The sequence below is a fragment of the Ambystoma mexicanum genome, chromosome 3p, assembly GCF_040938575.1.
Source record: "Ambystoma mexicanum isolate Mex_15411 chromosome 3p, UKY_AmexF1_1, whole genome shotgun sequence".
Taxonomy (NCBI): domain Eukaryota; kingdom Metazoa; phylum Chordata; class Amphibia; order Caudata; family Ambystomatidae; genus Ambystoma; species Ambystoma mexicanum.
The window spans coordinates 532,348,769-532,363,653 of NC_090925.1; the positions used below are offsets into that span (position 1 = coordinate 532,348,769).

Consider the following 14,885-nt stretch of genomic DNA (forward strand, 5'->3'; position numbering starts at 1 on the left):
GCCTTGTCATGTGAAGGCTTTTGAGGCACAAATTAAGACTAGCTGCTTTATTTTGGATGCTTTGCAGTTGGTTTAGTTGTTTTTGTTTAGTGCAGCACAGGGACTATTACAATAATCTATACAATAGAGGACAAGGGCTCTGGTCACCCCCATTTTCTTTGCTATTTAAAAGTAGGGAATGATTCTTCCTCAGGAAGTGTGATTTATGAACTTGTGTGCCTACTTGTGCATGTAGCGAGAGCGTAGTGTTGAAAATTACATTTAGATTCTTTACCTGATCCAACACGGTGGGTGCCATACCCATTAGGGGTGGCCATTTGCAAGGTAATGCTGCTGGGGTTGAGATCCCAAAGAAGGTTATCTCTGTTTTAGAGATGTTAAAGCAGAGATTATTGTATATGGTCCAATCCTGTATTCTTTGGAGGACTTCATTTTAATTGTGATTGTTATTATTAAGGTCTAAGTCCAAGAGTAGTGCATAATCACCCATATACTATTGGGATGATTAAGAAAACAGTTCAATAATTTCTGCTAGGGAGCTAATGTAAGTATAATATAATCATGAGGATAAAATAGAGCCCTGGGAGACACCATACTTCAAAAGGGGTATTTTTCAACTGATGTATCCCATGTAAACGCTCAGGGTGTGATCGCAAGGTAGTTGGTGACCCACTGCAAGGCACTGGCGTTTATTCCCAGCTTAAAAGTTAATGTCTGTGTTAGTTTCTAATGGTCACAGTATCGTAGGCAGCGGAATGATAAATGAGCACTATGGCTGTCCGTGAACTGTTATCAAGTGCTTGCAGAATTTCATCTTTCACGAAAATGAGATCTGTTATCGAAATCTTGCTTGACCGAATAGCAGATGGATTGTCATGAAGCGGGAGGTTCTCTTCTCTGTGGTGGCCCAGTTGGGTAATAGGTATCTTTTCCATGATGTTAGCAATGATAGAAATGTTAGATTTGGGTCTGTAGTTTTTGTGTATCTCTGGTTCTGCACTCAACTTTTCTAGGAGGAGTGTTATGGTGGCAGTCTTTAGTGACGTCAGGATACTTCCCGGTGGTAGTGATGTGTTGCAACATTTGGTCAGTGGTTCCACCAAGCTAGTTTTTAGTTTCAAATGTTACTATATGCCTTAAGGGGATTCACAGTGCCATGAGGTAAAGTGGTGATATGTGAAGTACTTCTCCAATAAGGGGTGTCTTAAAATGTGACACCCTGTCACCCAGTAAGTTATAATACTGATGTGTTGAAACAGAATTGTAGCTCTAGATCAGTGGTGGAGAAAGACATGCATTATACACATGCACCCATTTGATTGTAAACAAGTAATCACATAAAGTTATGCTTTAGAAGAAAATTAGATTAAATTGATGTGACCTATTTGTAAGGTTAATGCTGCAACCAGCAAAATAAGTTATATGAAGAATAAATAATGCACTGAGCACCCACACAATTGGGCGCTTGCACCGTTATATCTTTTCAGATTCTGAAACCTTCATTTTGTGCTGCTTTTCAATCTTACATGTCTACAGTAAACCCACGTAATTAAGTTTCAAAGAAATTGCACATATTTTATTCTGGTGGAAGAGGGATGATATAAAAACTGTTTCTGTGCGACTTCTTGGCAGCATATCCGTCACATATTTACAGGCTGATTCATGGAATTATTTGCACCAAAAAACGTAGATTTGTGCGCCATTCTGCCCGCAAATCCCTGTTTAACAAATGGGGATTTGCGGCCAGAATGGCGCACAAATCCCCGTTTTTCGGCGCAAAAATTTCATGAATCAGCCTGTAAATATGTGCCGGGCTGCAGAGCGTGTCAAGTGTCACAATAATACTATGAACAAGGAGCCCGCAGCCATTCATGGATCATTTCTATAATAGCAAAGATGTGTTTTTCTATCAGTTTGGACAGAGCAACCTGCAGGGACACCGATGAGCAGGCATGTTCAGACCACCAATACTCACCTCAGGAGTAGCCCCATCCTTCCAACTAGACTTCAAATGTATAGTGAACTTTCAATACCAACATACACACATACACTCACACACAGTCATGCACGCCCACACACACACTCCCACATACACACACGCCACACACACACACATATTCCCGCCCACATAACAGGTTAGCACCCGGCCCAGTACTAACTAATGAGGGAGTGGATCCACTAAATTTGATCAATTATCACAATCATTCATGGTGGAAATCAATAATGTATAGTGGAAATGAATACCACTTCCATACTACATTGTTTTTATGCAACTCCTTTATTCATTAAATGAGTGTGGTCATCAGCAAAGCCCTCCTTTTCACTCTCTTCTCATAGGCATTCTAAACCCTTTTTTTACTATAATCAAGAGAAGTGCCTGTGCTTATCTTCAGTGCAGTAAAATAAGTACATTTTTAGGGTCAATTCAAAATGTTGACCTCCCCTTTGGATGAAGTAAAACATGAATGGATTGTCCTTTCAGAAATCCTACTCATAATGTCTCTGGTGGTGTTCCATGAGAATACCAATGAAGGTGTTTCCTAACCCAACTCTGAATATTGCGTACGGGAAAAAGGGCGGTATTCATAAAATCTCAACATGTTTACCATTATTGCCCATCTCATCATGAACCCAAAGGCCCTAAATCATGGCACTTTTATCGCATTGCAAAGTGACTTTGCACTGCAAAAGTACTCTTTGCACCGTGACCTTGCTCTGCAAAATTACACTTTTCACCAGTCTGTGAATCAGGGCCTGTTCAACGTGTTTGTTGGCCGTTCAAAGTCACTTTGCACTGCGTGAAAATGTCCATGAATTAGGTATTACATGTTTTAACACTTAGAGTGCAACCCTCCCCCACCCCGCAATTGAGTAGCGTATTACATAGCCAAATCGGCATGCCAGCTACTGTTGCATGAAGGAACGGCTCTCTCATTTGTATAACTTTTTTGGAAACTCTAAGCAAATTTTGCAACCTAAACATTGTAGCAAGCAATGGACAACTTCCCATTAGTGTGGATCTGTATCTCCTTATCGCTATTGTACACAGTGCATATTCATTTACAAATAGATCAAAGATAAACTGCTTTTTAGGTGAGGAAACATATTTGCACAACCCACCCTTCAGTTCGCTGATCCGTTAATGTGCATTTGCTTGATTAAGGGGAGTGGTCTGTTGAAGGTATATAGATGCCGCTTTCATTTACCGCCATGCCATCACCCCCTGCAAACCCTGAAGTGAACCAGAAAAGAAGAGAGCAATAAAAGACAGCTGAATCATGTCAAGTGAAGAAGACAGCGCACCGGGTTCAGGTAAAGGAGAAGTAAAGATGACATTGTCATGTGCACTTAATGTAGCTCAGGAGGTTTGGGTGGGCATGCGTTGAATTCTACTAATTGCACTTTTCATTCCTTAGCTGTTATATTCTGTAGTTCTGTAGGAGCTGCAGAGACATCTAACATAAAACATTGGGCTGATTGACACAGAGTTTTCAATGGGCGTAGCCCATTGAAAAAAGGTTTGTGAATCGGGCACATTGTTACGGAAACTAACATATTTCTGTGAATTAGTTGCAGGAGGCGTTTTTCAGAAAAGTAGAATTTCTGACAGATTTCATGTAGAGCGACTTAGACTATCGGGCTGCTATGCAATCCTTCATACATGACTACTTTCTGTAGCAGGGCTGTGATCCCTCTCTCTTCTAGTACTGTAAAAATAAGTGATAATATCACCCCACTTCATGGTACTCAATTTATCAATGGGTGAGGGTTATGCTGGAATGGTAACTGGCAAAGTGCAGATCTGGTGCGAAAACATGCCAGATCCCCCTGACCGCCAAATAATCAAAGCCTATGTGGGTCCATAGATGAGTCTGTCTAAATGAAGAAGAAAGGTAATAGGAATCCTTTTTAGGAGGGTTGGTGAGAAAATGCAAATTTAAAATCTCTTCTGCTGGTCAAAGAAGAGGCAGGCTAGTCAAGGGAAGGAGACCATGTGACCTAGGGATTAACGGTATAAGGTAAGGGAGAGGGAATAAGAGAGTCATCCGTTCTTTCAGTGGGAGGGCTATCCAAAGGATCATGGAAGCCAAACCAGAATAGATAGACAGGAGAAACCTGTCACAGCCTTGCAGTAAATAATAGCCCAGCTTTGCAAAATGAAAGGCTACCACGGACATGACTTTCACAACAATTAGTTCAACCCATTGGCTAGCGGCTTGTGTTCTTAGTCGTGCAAGATGCAAGGACAGTGCCTCAGACTCCACCTGCACTACAAGGAGATAATCGTTCAATGACATTACTGCTCTACAAAAACCTCTTTATTTTTTCACTTTGTAGACATTATTACTCTTTGTCCAGTTAGGTCTCTGTCAACAGTCTTGAAAGAAAGATTCATTTTCCCAAAAATGTGTTGAAATCTTTATTAAAGAATGTTCACTTAATTTACTAAAAAAAAAAAAACAAAAGCAGAAACTAATAAATAGAAACCTTTAGTAAAGAATGTGCAATTAGTTTGCTGAAAATGCACCCTGCAAAAAGAAATGTACAGGATTTGTTCTCATCAACTAAATAAGTGGAAATCTAGTTCAAATGTATTTGCTTGAGGTTTCCACTACTTTGCTGGAAAACGAAACCAGGACATGTACTATTGTTGCAGATCATTTTAGCAAAACTTTCACTTTGTTTGCTAACAAAATCTCCATCAACAATTCCTTTGTTGACTTTTCTCCAACAATGTTGTAGGGTTTACACAATTAATTTGTCACAAATTCACTATTTTATTTTTAAGTTAGAAAGTTTTATGACAATCCTGAAATAGATTGCACAATTTCATAAAGGCTGGTAAATGCATAATTGAGAAATTTTACACATCACTATGTAAAACAAGTTCAGAGGCCTGGTAACAAGTGAATTGGCTCATCTTCTCCACGGGCATCGGTGCATTACGGTTATCTGCCCTGGTGGCGATGGGAACGGCTAACCATGGTTCTTAATATGTGTGGCCTCAAGCTAAGTGAATAAAAGACCAACCACATGGACAATATTTGCTCATTGCTCTATTTGTCTGCTTGAGAGAGCCCGGATGCAGGATGAATAGTTCTCACCTGATTGAATTATACAAACAACTTAATACAACCAGGTACATTTAAAATTATATTTCCATGCCTGATTGCCCCATGTCTCTTGATGATATTGTGCATAACCTATTAATATGCATAATTGTATGCTTTCAAAATATAAATATCTCCATGTCTTTAATAATACACATGCTTAAAACAAAGCAACATTTGTACATGGTGCCCTGTTCAACATGCACTGGCAAATCCAATAGATCTTACTTTGCAAACGTTAAGGATTATCCTTTTTTGTGTAGATGATTTGAAACAATGCCTACATTTCTATATGTCAAAAGCAGATATATTGGCTGCTTTGAAAATGTTTTAGAAATTATTGGCAGAGCATTTCTGTCCAACCATGACTTCAAGGACTTCCTTTAGCCAAAGGTTTTTTGTGTATGCAGCAGCCATTACAGTATCCCACTAATGAGATTCGGATTTGATCACAGTTCCTATTTTGTCTGTACCTCTATTTTAAGTTCATATTTTTCTTTTCTGACATTCTCAAATGATACTGGGGTACTGGTATAGGAACCAGAAGAAATAGGAATTAGAGGTACTATGTAAGAATGACACACCTCTTTCTAAATGGGAGGGGGAGGAGGGGGTGGGTTAACCTTCTCACTTTCCTGAGCAGAGCACGCAAGGCAAAGGGGCCTGGTGTAAAGGGGCTTGGTGTATTGTTTTCTTTTTAGTACAAGGCTGTTCCGAAGCCACAGGCAAACCGCAAAAGTTGAAATTGTCTCCGGCAGATATGTATGCCTTGCGAAAATAACACGTATCCAATTACCAGTGAGAAGGACAGAAGATGTGCCTTTGGAATTTGCAAATGGACCTGCGCACAATTTCCTGTTAAGTCTCAGTATTCAGACAGGGCAGGTGAATAAATCTAGCTATCTTCAAGAAGAGGCTATTCCTTTTCTGCGTGGATGGGGGTGATGGTAATGCCCCTTGTCTAATGATGGCCTACAGTGGTGACTTTCCTGTCACGAGATAAACAAATATAAACAGCTGGGAACAAACATGTATTTTAAATTCTCAGTGCAGAGTGCACAATATGTGAGTAAACTGCAATTTGGAGAGTAATCTTGTTAGAAAAATTACATAGTTTGTTGTTTTTCCAAACAATATAACAATACATATTTGGCCTTGAAGGCACATTGAAATAATGCAGTTTGGCTTGGGTTAAGATATGATACACCAGTAGCAAATCCCTTGGCTTTCAATTGCCCCCCCCGATATTTAGGGGGTAATTCATAGAAATCAGCGCACAAGTGGTGCACAGTGTGCGCGTGCGGCAGTCTGCGCCATCTGCATGCGCCAAAACCCATTTCAGCGCACAGCGTATTCATGGATTTCAACATCCATAACCAGCCGTGGCGCAGAGTGGCGCAGCGACACTGCAGCAGTGCCAGTTACGCCCCCAACCCGCCCCGTGCGCCATGAACAGTGCACAAATCCAGTACATGGCGCAAAGGCCAGTGGACCACCATACTGCCCCCCAACCACGAAAACATGTGTAAAACTCCCCATGCACCCCTCTGAATATATGTACCCCGCACGTGCTAGCGAAAACGCATGTAAAACTACCTGTGCGTGTATTTGGGGGTGTGCGTGGGAAGTTTCACATGCGATAGGCCCTGTGCGAGCGGGGTATGTGTATTTGGGGGGTGCAAGGGAAGTTTCACACGAGATAGGCCCTGTGCGAGCGGGGCACGTGTATTGTGGTGTGTGGGAAGTTTCACACGTGATAGGCCCTGTGCGAGCCGGGTACGTGTAATTGGGGGGTGCGCTGGAAGTTTCACACGCGATAGGCCCTGTGCGAGCAGGGTAAGTGTATTGGGGGGTGCGCGGGAAGTTTCACATGCGATAGGCCCTGTGCGGGAGGGGTACGTGTATTTGGGGGGTGCGCGGGAAGATTTACACGCGATAGGCCCTGCGCGAGGGGGGTATGTGTATTTGGGGGGTTTGCGGGATGTTTCACACGCTATAGGCCCTGTGCAAGCGGGGCATGGGTATTGGGGGGTGCACGGGAAGTTTCACACGCGATAGGCCCTGTACGAGCGGGGTACGTGTATTTTGGGGGTGCGCAGGAAGTATCACACGCGATAGGCCCTGTGCGAGTGGTGTACGTGTATTGGGGGGGTGCGCGGGAAGGTTCACATGCATTTTGTCTGTACCAAGGGTCCCTCTATTTTAAGTTCATATTTTTCTTTTCTGACATTCTCAAATGATGCTGGGGTACTGGTATAGGAACCAGAAGTAATAGGAATTAGAGGTACTATGGAAGAATGACACACCTCTTTCTAAATGGGAGGGGGAGCAGAGGGTGGGTTAACCTTCTCACTTTCCTGAGCAGAACAGGTAAGGCAAAGGGGCTTGGTGTATTGTTTTCTTTTTAGTACAAGGCTGTTCCGAAGCCACAGGCAAACCCCAAAAGTTGAAATTGCCTCCTGCAGATATGTATGCCTTGCGAAATTAACACATATCCAATTACCAGTGAGAAGGACAGAAGATGTGTCTTTGGAATTTGCAAATGGACCTGCTCACAATTTCCTGTTAAGTCTCTGTATTTAGACAGGGCAGGTGAATAAATCTAGCTATCTTCAAGAAGAGGCTATTCTTTTTCTGCGTGGATGGGGGTGATGGTAATGCCCCTTGTCTAATAATGGCCTACAGTGGTGACTTTCCTGTCACGAGATAAACAAACATAAACAGCTGGGAACAAACATGTATTTTAAATTCTCAGCGCAGAGTGCACAATATGTGAGTAAACTGCAATTTGGAGAGTCATTTTGTTAGAAAAATTACATAGTTTGTTGTTTTTCCAAACAATATAACAATACATATTTGGCCTTGAAGGCACATTGAAATAATGCAGTTTGGTTTGTGTTAAGATATGATACATCAGTAGCAAATCCCTTGGCTTTCAATTGCCCCCCTGACATTTAGGGGGTAATTCATAGAAATCAGCGCACAAGTGGTGCACAGTGTGCGTGTGCGGCAGTCTGCGCCATCTGCATGCGCCAAAACCCATTTCAGCGCACAGCGTATTCATGGATTTCAACATCCATAACCAGCCGTGGCGCAGAGTGGAGCAGCGACCCTGCAGCAGCGACCCTGCAGCAGTGGCAGTTACGCCCCCAACCCCGCGCGCCATGAACAGCGCACAAATCCAGTACATGGCGCAAAGGCCAGTGGACCACCATACTGCCCCCCAACCACGAAAACGTGTGTAAAACTCCCCGTGCACCCCTCTGAATATATGTACCCCGCTCGCGCTAGCAAAAACGCATGTAAATCTCCCAGTGCGTGTATTTGGGAGTGTGCGCAGGAAGTTTCACACACAATAGGCCCTGTGCGAGCGGGGCACGTGTATTGGGGTGTGTGGGAAGTTTCACATGTGATAGTCCCTGTGCGAGCCAGGTACGTGTATTTGGGGGGGTGCGGGAAGTTTCACATGCGATAGGCCCTATGCAAGGGGGGTACGTGTATTGGGGGGTGTGCGGGAAATATCACATGCAATAGGCCCTGTGCGAGCAGGTTATGTGTATTTGGGGGGTTTGCGGGATGTTTCACACGCTATAGGCCCTGTGCAAGCGGGGCAAGTGTATTTGGGGGGTGTGCGGGAAGTTTCATGCGCGATAGGCCCTGTACGAGCGGGGTACGTGCATTTGGGGGGTGTGCAGGAAGTTTCACACGCAATAGGCCCTGTGCGAGCAGGGTATGTGTATTGGGGGGGGGTGCGCGGGAAGATTCACATGCGATAGGCCCTGTACAAGCAGGGTACGTGTATTTGGCGGGTGCGTGGGAAGTTTCACACGCGATAGGCCCTGCGCGAGCAAGGTATGTGTATTTGGGGGGTTCGCAGGATGTTTCATATGCTATAGGCCCTGTGCAAGCGGGGCACGTGTATTGGGGGGGTGCGCGGGAAGTTTCACACGCGATAGGCCCTGTGCGAGTGGTGTACGTGTATTGGGGGGTGCGCGGGAAGGTTCACATGCATTTTGTCTGTACCAAGGGTCCCTCTATTTTAAGTTCATATTTTTCTTTTCTGACATTCTCAAATGATACTGGGGTCCTGGTATAGGAACCAGAAGTAATAGGAATTATAGGTACTATGGAAGAATGACACACCTCTTTCTAAATGGGAGGGGAAGGAGAGGGTAGGTTAACCTTCTCACTTTCCTGAGCAGATAGGCAAGGCAAAGGGGCTTGGTGTATTGTTTTCTTTTTAGTACAAGGCTGTTCCGAAGCCACAGGCAAACCTCAAAAGTTGAAATTGCCTCCTGCAGATATGTATGCCTTGCGAAAATAACACATATCCAATTACCAGTGAGAAGGACAGAAGATGTGTCTTTGGAATTTGCAAATGAACCTGCGCACAAATTCCTGTTAAGTCTCTGTATTTAGACAGGGCAGGTGAATAAATCTAGCTATCTTCAAGAAGAGGCTATTCCTTTTCTGCATGGATGGGGGTGATGGTATGCCCCTTGTCTAATGATGGCCTACAGTGGTGACTTTCCTGTCACGAGATAAACAAACATAAACAGCTGGGAACAAACATGTATTTTAGATTCTCAGCGCAGAGTGCACAATATGTGAGTAAACTGCAATTTGGAGAGTAATTGTGTTAGAAAAATTACATAGTTTGTTGTTTTTCCAAACAATATAACAATACATATTTGGCCTTGAAGGCACATTGAAATAATGCAGTTTGGTTTGGGTTAAGATACGATACATCAGTAGCAAATCCCTTGGCTTTCAATTGCCCCCCCGACATTTAGGGGGTAATTCATAAAAATCAGCGCACAAGTGGTGCACAGTGTGCGTGTCCGGCAGTCTGCGCCATCTGCATGTGCCAAAACCCATTTCAGCGCACAGCGTATTCATCATTTCAACATCCATAACCAGCCGTGGCGCAGAGGGGAGCAGCGACCCTGCAGCAGCGACCCTGCATGAACAGCACACATTTGTACTGGATTTCCAGTACATGGCGCAAAGGCCAGTGGACCACCATACTGCCCCCCAACCACGAAAACGTGTGTAAAACTCCCCGTGCACCCCTCTGAATATATGTACCCTGCTCGCGCTAGCGAAAACGCGTGTAAAACTCCCCGTGCGTGTATTTGGGGGTGTGCGCAGGAAGTTTCACACACGACAGGCCCTGTGCGAGCGGGGCACGTGTATTGGGGTGTGTGGGAAGTTTCACACGTGATAGGCCCTGTGCGAGCCATGTACGTGTATTTGTGGGGTGCGCGGGAAGTTTCACATGCGATAGGCCCTGTAAGAGCGGGGTACGTGTATTGGGGGGGTGCGCGGGAAGATTCACATGCGATAGGCCCTGTGCAAGCGGGGTACGTGTATTGGGGGGTGTGCGGGAAGTATCACACGCAATAGGCCCTGTGCGAGCAGGGTATGTGTATTGGGGGGTGCGCGGGAAAATTCACATGTGATAGGCCCTGTGCAAGCGGGGTACGTGTTTTGGGGGGTGTGCGGGAAGTATCACACGCAATAGGCCCTGTGCGAGCAGGTTATGTGTATTGGGGGGTGCACAGGAAGTTTCACACGCGATAGGACCTGTGCGAGCGGGGTACATGTATTTGGGGGGTGCGCTGGAAGTTTCCCATGTGATTCGGCATCGTGGGCCCTCCAGGGTGTGCCGTTTACCCCCTTCCCATGCCCTGCAGGCAGCCCACACCAAATGGGACTACCCTACAACCCTCCCCATGCCCTGCAGGCAGCCTACACCACAGGGGACTACCCTACAACCCTCACCATGCCCTGCAGGCAGACCACATGAATTTGTGAGCACACTTGCGAGCCCCGACTCATGTCCCCCTGCACCCCCACCCACCCAGCAGTGACAGGTACCTGCCAGCAGGCCCCGACTCATGTCCTCCTGCATCCCACTCACCCAGGAGTGACAGGCACCTGCCAGCAGGCCCTGACTCATGTTCCCCTGCACCCCCACCCACCCAGCAGTGACGGGCACCTACCAGCAGGCCCCGACTCGTGTCTCCACCCCAACACGTCATCAAGATACACACTCCTGGCCCTTATGTCCACCCAAATCCCACCCCACGCCACTCCAGTCCATACACCCAATCAAGCATTACATGCACCCCACATTGAAATCCCCATGTCATGATAGATCCCAAATGGCAAGTATGCACATCAATACATGTCCATCACACCCACACAATGGGTGCAAGTGAATCAGAAAACCCACATCGTGACATGCATGACACCAAAGAGAGAATAGCACACATTGAAGTATGAACAAAAATGTATTAAACACAACAGCAAGGTAATGAAATGAAATCACACAATAATGGAAATAATAAGGAAAATGTTGCTTGTCCAAAATAATAATTAAAAAAAAATGTGTGAAAGAAGAATCCAAATCAATCCAAATGAAGATGAGTCCAAAGAGTCTGTCCCGCAAATCAAATCCAAAGGAAACAAATAAGACAAATCCATTGATCCATGGTAAAAAAAAATAGAAATTAAGTGAAATCCATTGTCCAACTATATACAAAGTACAAATCCATGGTCCATGAGCCCAACCATTGAAAGGAAACCTACAAAAAAAACATATAATGAACAACTATATACAAAAAGGTGGGGCATTGTCCAAGCGCCCCAAATTAAATAAAAACAGAATGGAAACCTAACACTAATTATTTATATACAATGGCGGCGGGCAAGTCCTACGGCTTACTTGTTGATTTCCCGGGCCAGGGCATCGACTCCCGTTCCACGTCCTGTGGGCGGGCCTGCTCCATGTCCCTGAGGTTTCGCAGGGATAAAGCCATGTCCACCTCCAACTCCCTGCGAATTGCCTCAAGGCACTCAGCCCGCCTCAGCACCCTGCGCATGGAGTTCTCCGCCCTGACCATAGTGAGCCATGCCTCTTCCGCCCCCCGCCGCTCCACATCTATCTGCTGGCCCAACCGCTGCCACACGGAAGACACTCCCAATCCAGGGTCCTTCTACCCTCCGGCTGATGCCTGCCCCTCTGATGTTGATGGCCCGAGCCATCATCGCTCCCACCTTGAGCCTGCTGCTGCCGTGCCTGTGCCCTGGCTCTTAATGCCTACAAGCGCTCCTCCTGCTGGGGTCCTATTGTTGGGGTGGCCACCCCTGCTGGACTTCCGACTCCCGACTGTGGCAGGGATGTGTCCTCCACCAGCCTGGCCGCTGGGTCAGAGGCAGCTCCACAGGGTGCCCAGGTGATACTTGGGCCGGAAGATGGCACGGAGGACGACTGGAGCATAGGGGGTTCAGTTGAGAAGGGGGTCGGATCAAGGTCCAGCACACGGAGGAATCCAGCACTGGTGACCCGCCCCAGTAGGTCGACGCGGTCAAAGAGGCTTCCAAGATAACATGCAGAGTCTTCACGAAAACTCTGCAGGTCATCTCGCATGCCCCATTGACGCAACGCCATCCCAGCCAGGACAGGCTCAACCCGGTCCCGGATTGCCACGTCCGCAGGGTGAGGAAGGCCAGTTGTTGTGCGCTCATCCCCTCCCTGAAAACAGGTCTGGACGAACGCATCCCTGCTGGTGCGGGATGATGCAGTCACAGTATCGGGGACAGGATTACACACAGGCACCTCCGCGGCAGACTGTGATGCCTCCTGTCCCTGCCCCTGGACTGCACCACTAGCACCAGTGGAATCCCCCCCTCCAGACCCCGTGTGTGTCCCTTCCACAGCCTCCTCTCAACCAAACCCCACACCAACCTGGATGACTCTGTGCCATCTTCCTCCATCGGACCCTGTGGGTTTCTCAGATGCCCCTTCTGCTGCCGAGGAGTCCACCTCCGACCTCCGCCTCTTGGACCTACCCTCGGCAGCTGCAGCCACGGATGTGGCACCAGACTCCTCACTCCCCGACGAGATGACAACATGGGAGGGGAGCCGGGCCTTGCGTCTCCGTCTGGTGGGGCGATCCCTGCCGCTTTGCTCCACAGCACTGTCTCCGCCCTCTTCATCAGTTGGTGCTGCAGACAGGGAGAGATAGAACACAGGCATCAGAGCACTGTACCATGGTCTGATACACACATGACAGTTGCATATGAGTGGCAGTGTCAAACTTCAGACATGGCATCACACTCCCCAACACACATATCATTTCAACTCACACACATGAGCAAATCACCTGGAATGTTGCACCAGGCAGCACCATCCATACACAAACAACAGCATGAGCAGCCGAAGGTTATCCTGACGTCACATGCAACACGGGGAGTGCAGAACACATGCACACACACCACCAGACATACATGCATCTGTACATCTCCACCACCTGTCGCAGTGATAACATCGCCATCCATGTCACATCTGCCAATCAGCCTCCTATAGGTCAGTGTCACATGCATCCATGGTGTATCACAGTTGCACACTTGTCAAATACACACACATGCACATGTACATAGTGCAGATACATGCAGGTGGAACCAGCATCCATGTGTGACACCACAACCATGCCACAGTACATACACATAAATTAAAAAAGGTGTGCACCCACACATGCATTCGGGCAGCATGCTTTCCAACACATACACCATCGATGTGTCTCACACATGACAGGACTCACATGTGGCAGGCTCATGTCCCTGTGCATATACATCCATACATGGCCCTACAAAGACATATGTGCAACCTCCACACTCCTGCCACACCTTAACATGCACAGCATCCAATCAGTATGCATGTACACTTACCGCTCGACTCCGGACGGGTCTGCCTCTCAAGGACCTGGAGGTGGAGCGCTGGGCTTATATGTTCCAGGACCCTCATCTGGTTGTTGGTTAGGCAGACCCGGCACCCCTAGGCATCCGCTGCCTTCAAGAGGCGCCGGGCCTTGTTGTGGTTCCTGGACCTGAAGTCCTCCCAGCGCTTCCGGACGTGTTGAATGTCGCGGACTGCCACCCCCTCCACGTTGATGGCAGCCACAATGTCCATCCAGATCCTCTTCTGTCCTTCATTGTCGGCACGCAAACTTTCAAAGAGGGCATCATACTGCCCCAGGACTCGCTCCACCAGGATACCAACTTCATTTGCACTGAAGCTGGTAGCCCTCTGCCTCTCTGGCTGGGGGTTGCCAGTGGTGCCAGATGGTGTTGTGTCCAACATGGCAACCCCAGAGGCAGGTGTGGGTGGGCAACTGGGTCCTGGGGCTGGGCTGTGAGCAATGGAATACCAGTCAGGGTGGTCACAGCAACTGGACCCCTGCAGATGGCTGACGTGCAGGTACCAAATAGCAGGGCACGTGGCCAGCAGGCAGGCAGGCAGCAGCAGATGGCAGGTGGGAGCGTGCTTGGGGCTCTGGTGGGCAGGAAAAGGCCTTCTGGGCAGGAGCGTGGTCTTCCGTGTTTTGTTGCGTGACCAGCTTGATACGGAGTGATTTGGCACATGAAAGAACTGCACGTCAGCGTGTAATTCAAGGAAAGGCCCTTAGCACGTAAGCACGTCTGGACGTTGCGCGCAGGCGTTCCCCTCCTGACGGGTGTGTAGTGAATCAGCACGTGAAAAAAATACACGTCTGCATGTGAATGCGTATGATCCGAGGAAAGGGCCTAAGCCTGTGAGAGAACTGACACGTGCGGGCGTGTCCCTCAGCATGGGTTAAAGGTGAGCGGGTCCCAGCAGTTCGCTGTACATGCCTTTCGTGGAGACCGACGTGTGTGTTGCTACTTCGTGTTGTTTCGCGCGCCATCACAACTTCACAGCGGATCAAGGACGTATCTCTTCTTTTGGCG

The 14,885-nt window shown here is 47.2% G+C and overlaps 1 protein-coding gene across 1 annotated transcript in view; it reads left to right on the plus strand.

Moving 5' to 3' along the window:
• The first annotated feature begins 3,157 nt into the window (after positions 1-3,157).
• Positions 3,158-14,885, plus strand: part of LOC138580593 (protein-glutamine gamma-glutamyltransferase E-like) — a 231,608-nt gene continuing 219,880 nt past the window's right edge. Inside the window, exon 1 of the mRNA XM_069651256.1 lies at positions 3,158-3,312. Coding sequence (XP_069507357.1) covers positions 3,279-3,312 — 34 coding nt within the window. The 5' untranslated portion in view covers positions 3,158-3,278. The remainder of the gene's footprint in view (positions 3,313-14,885) is intronic.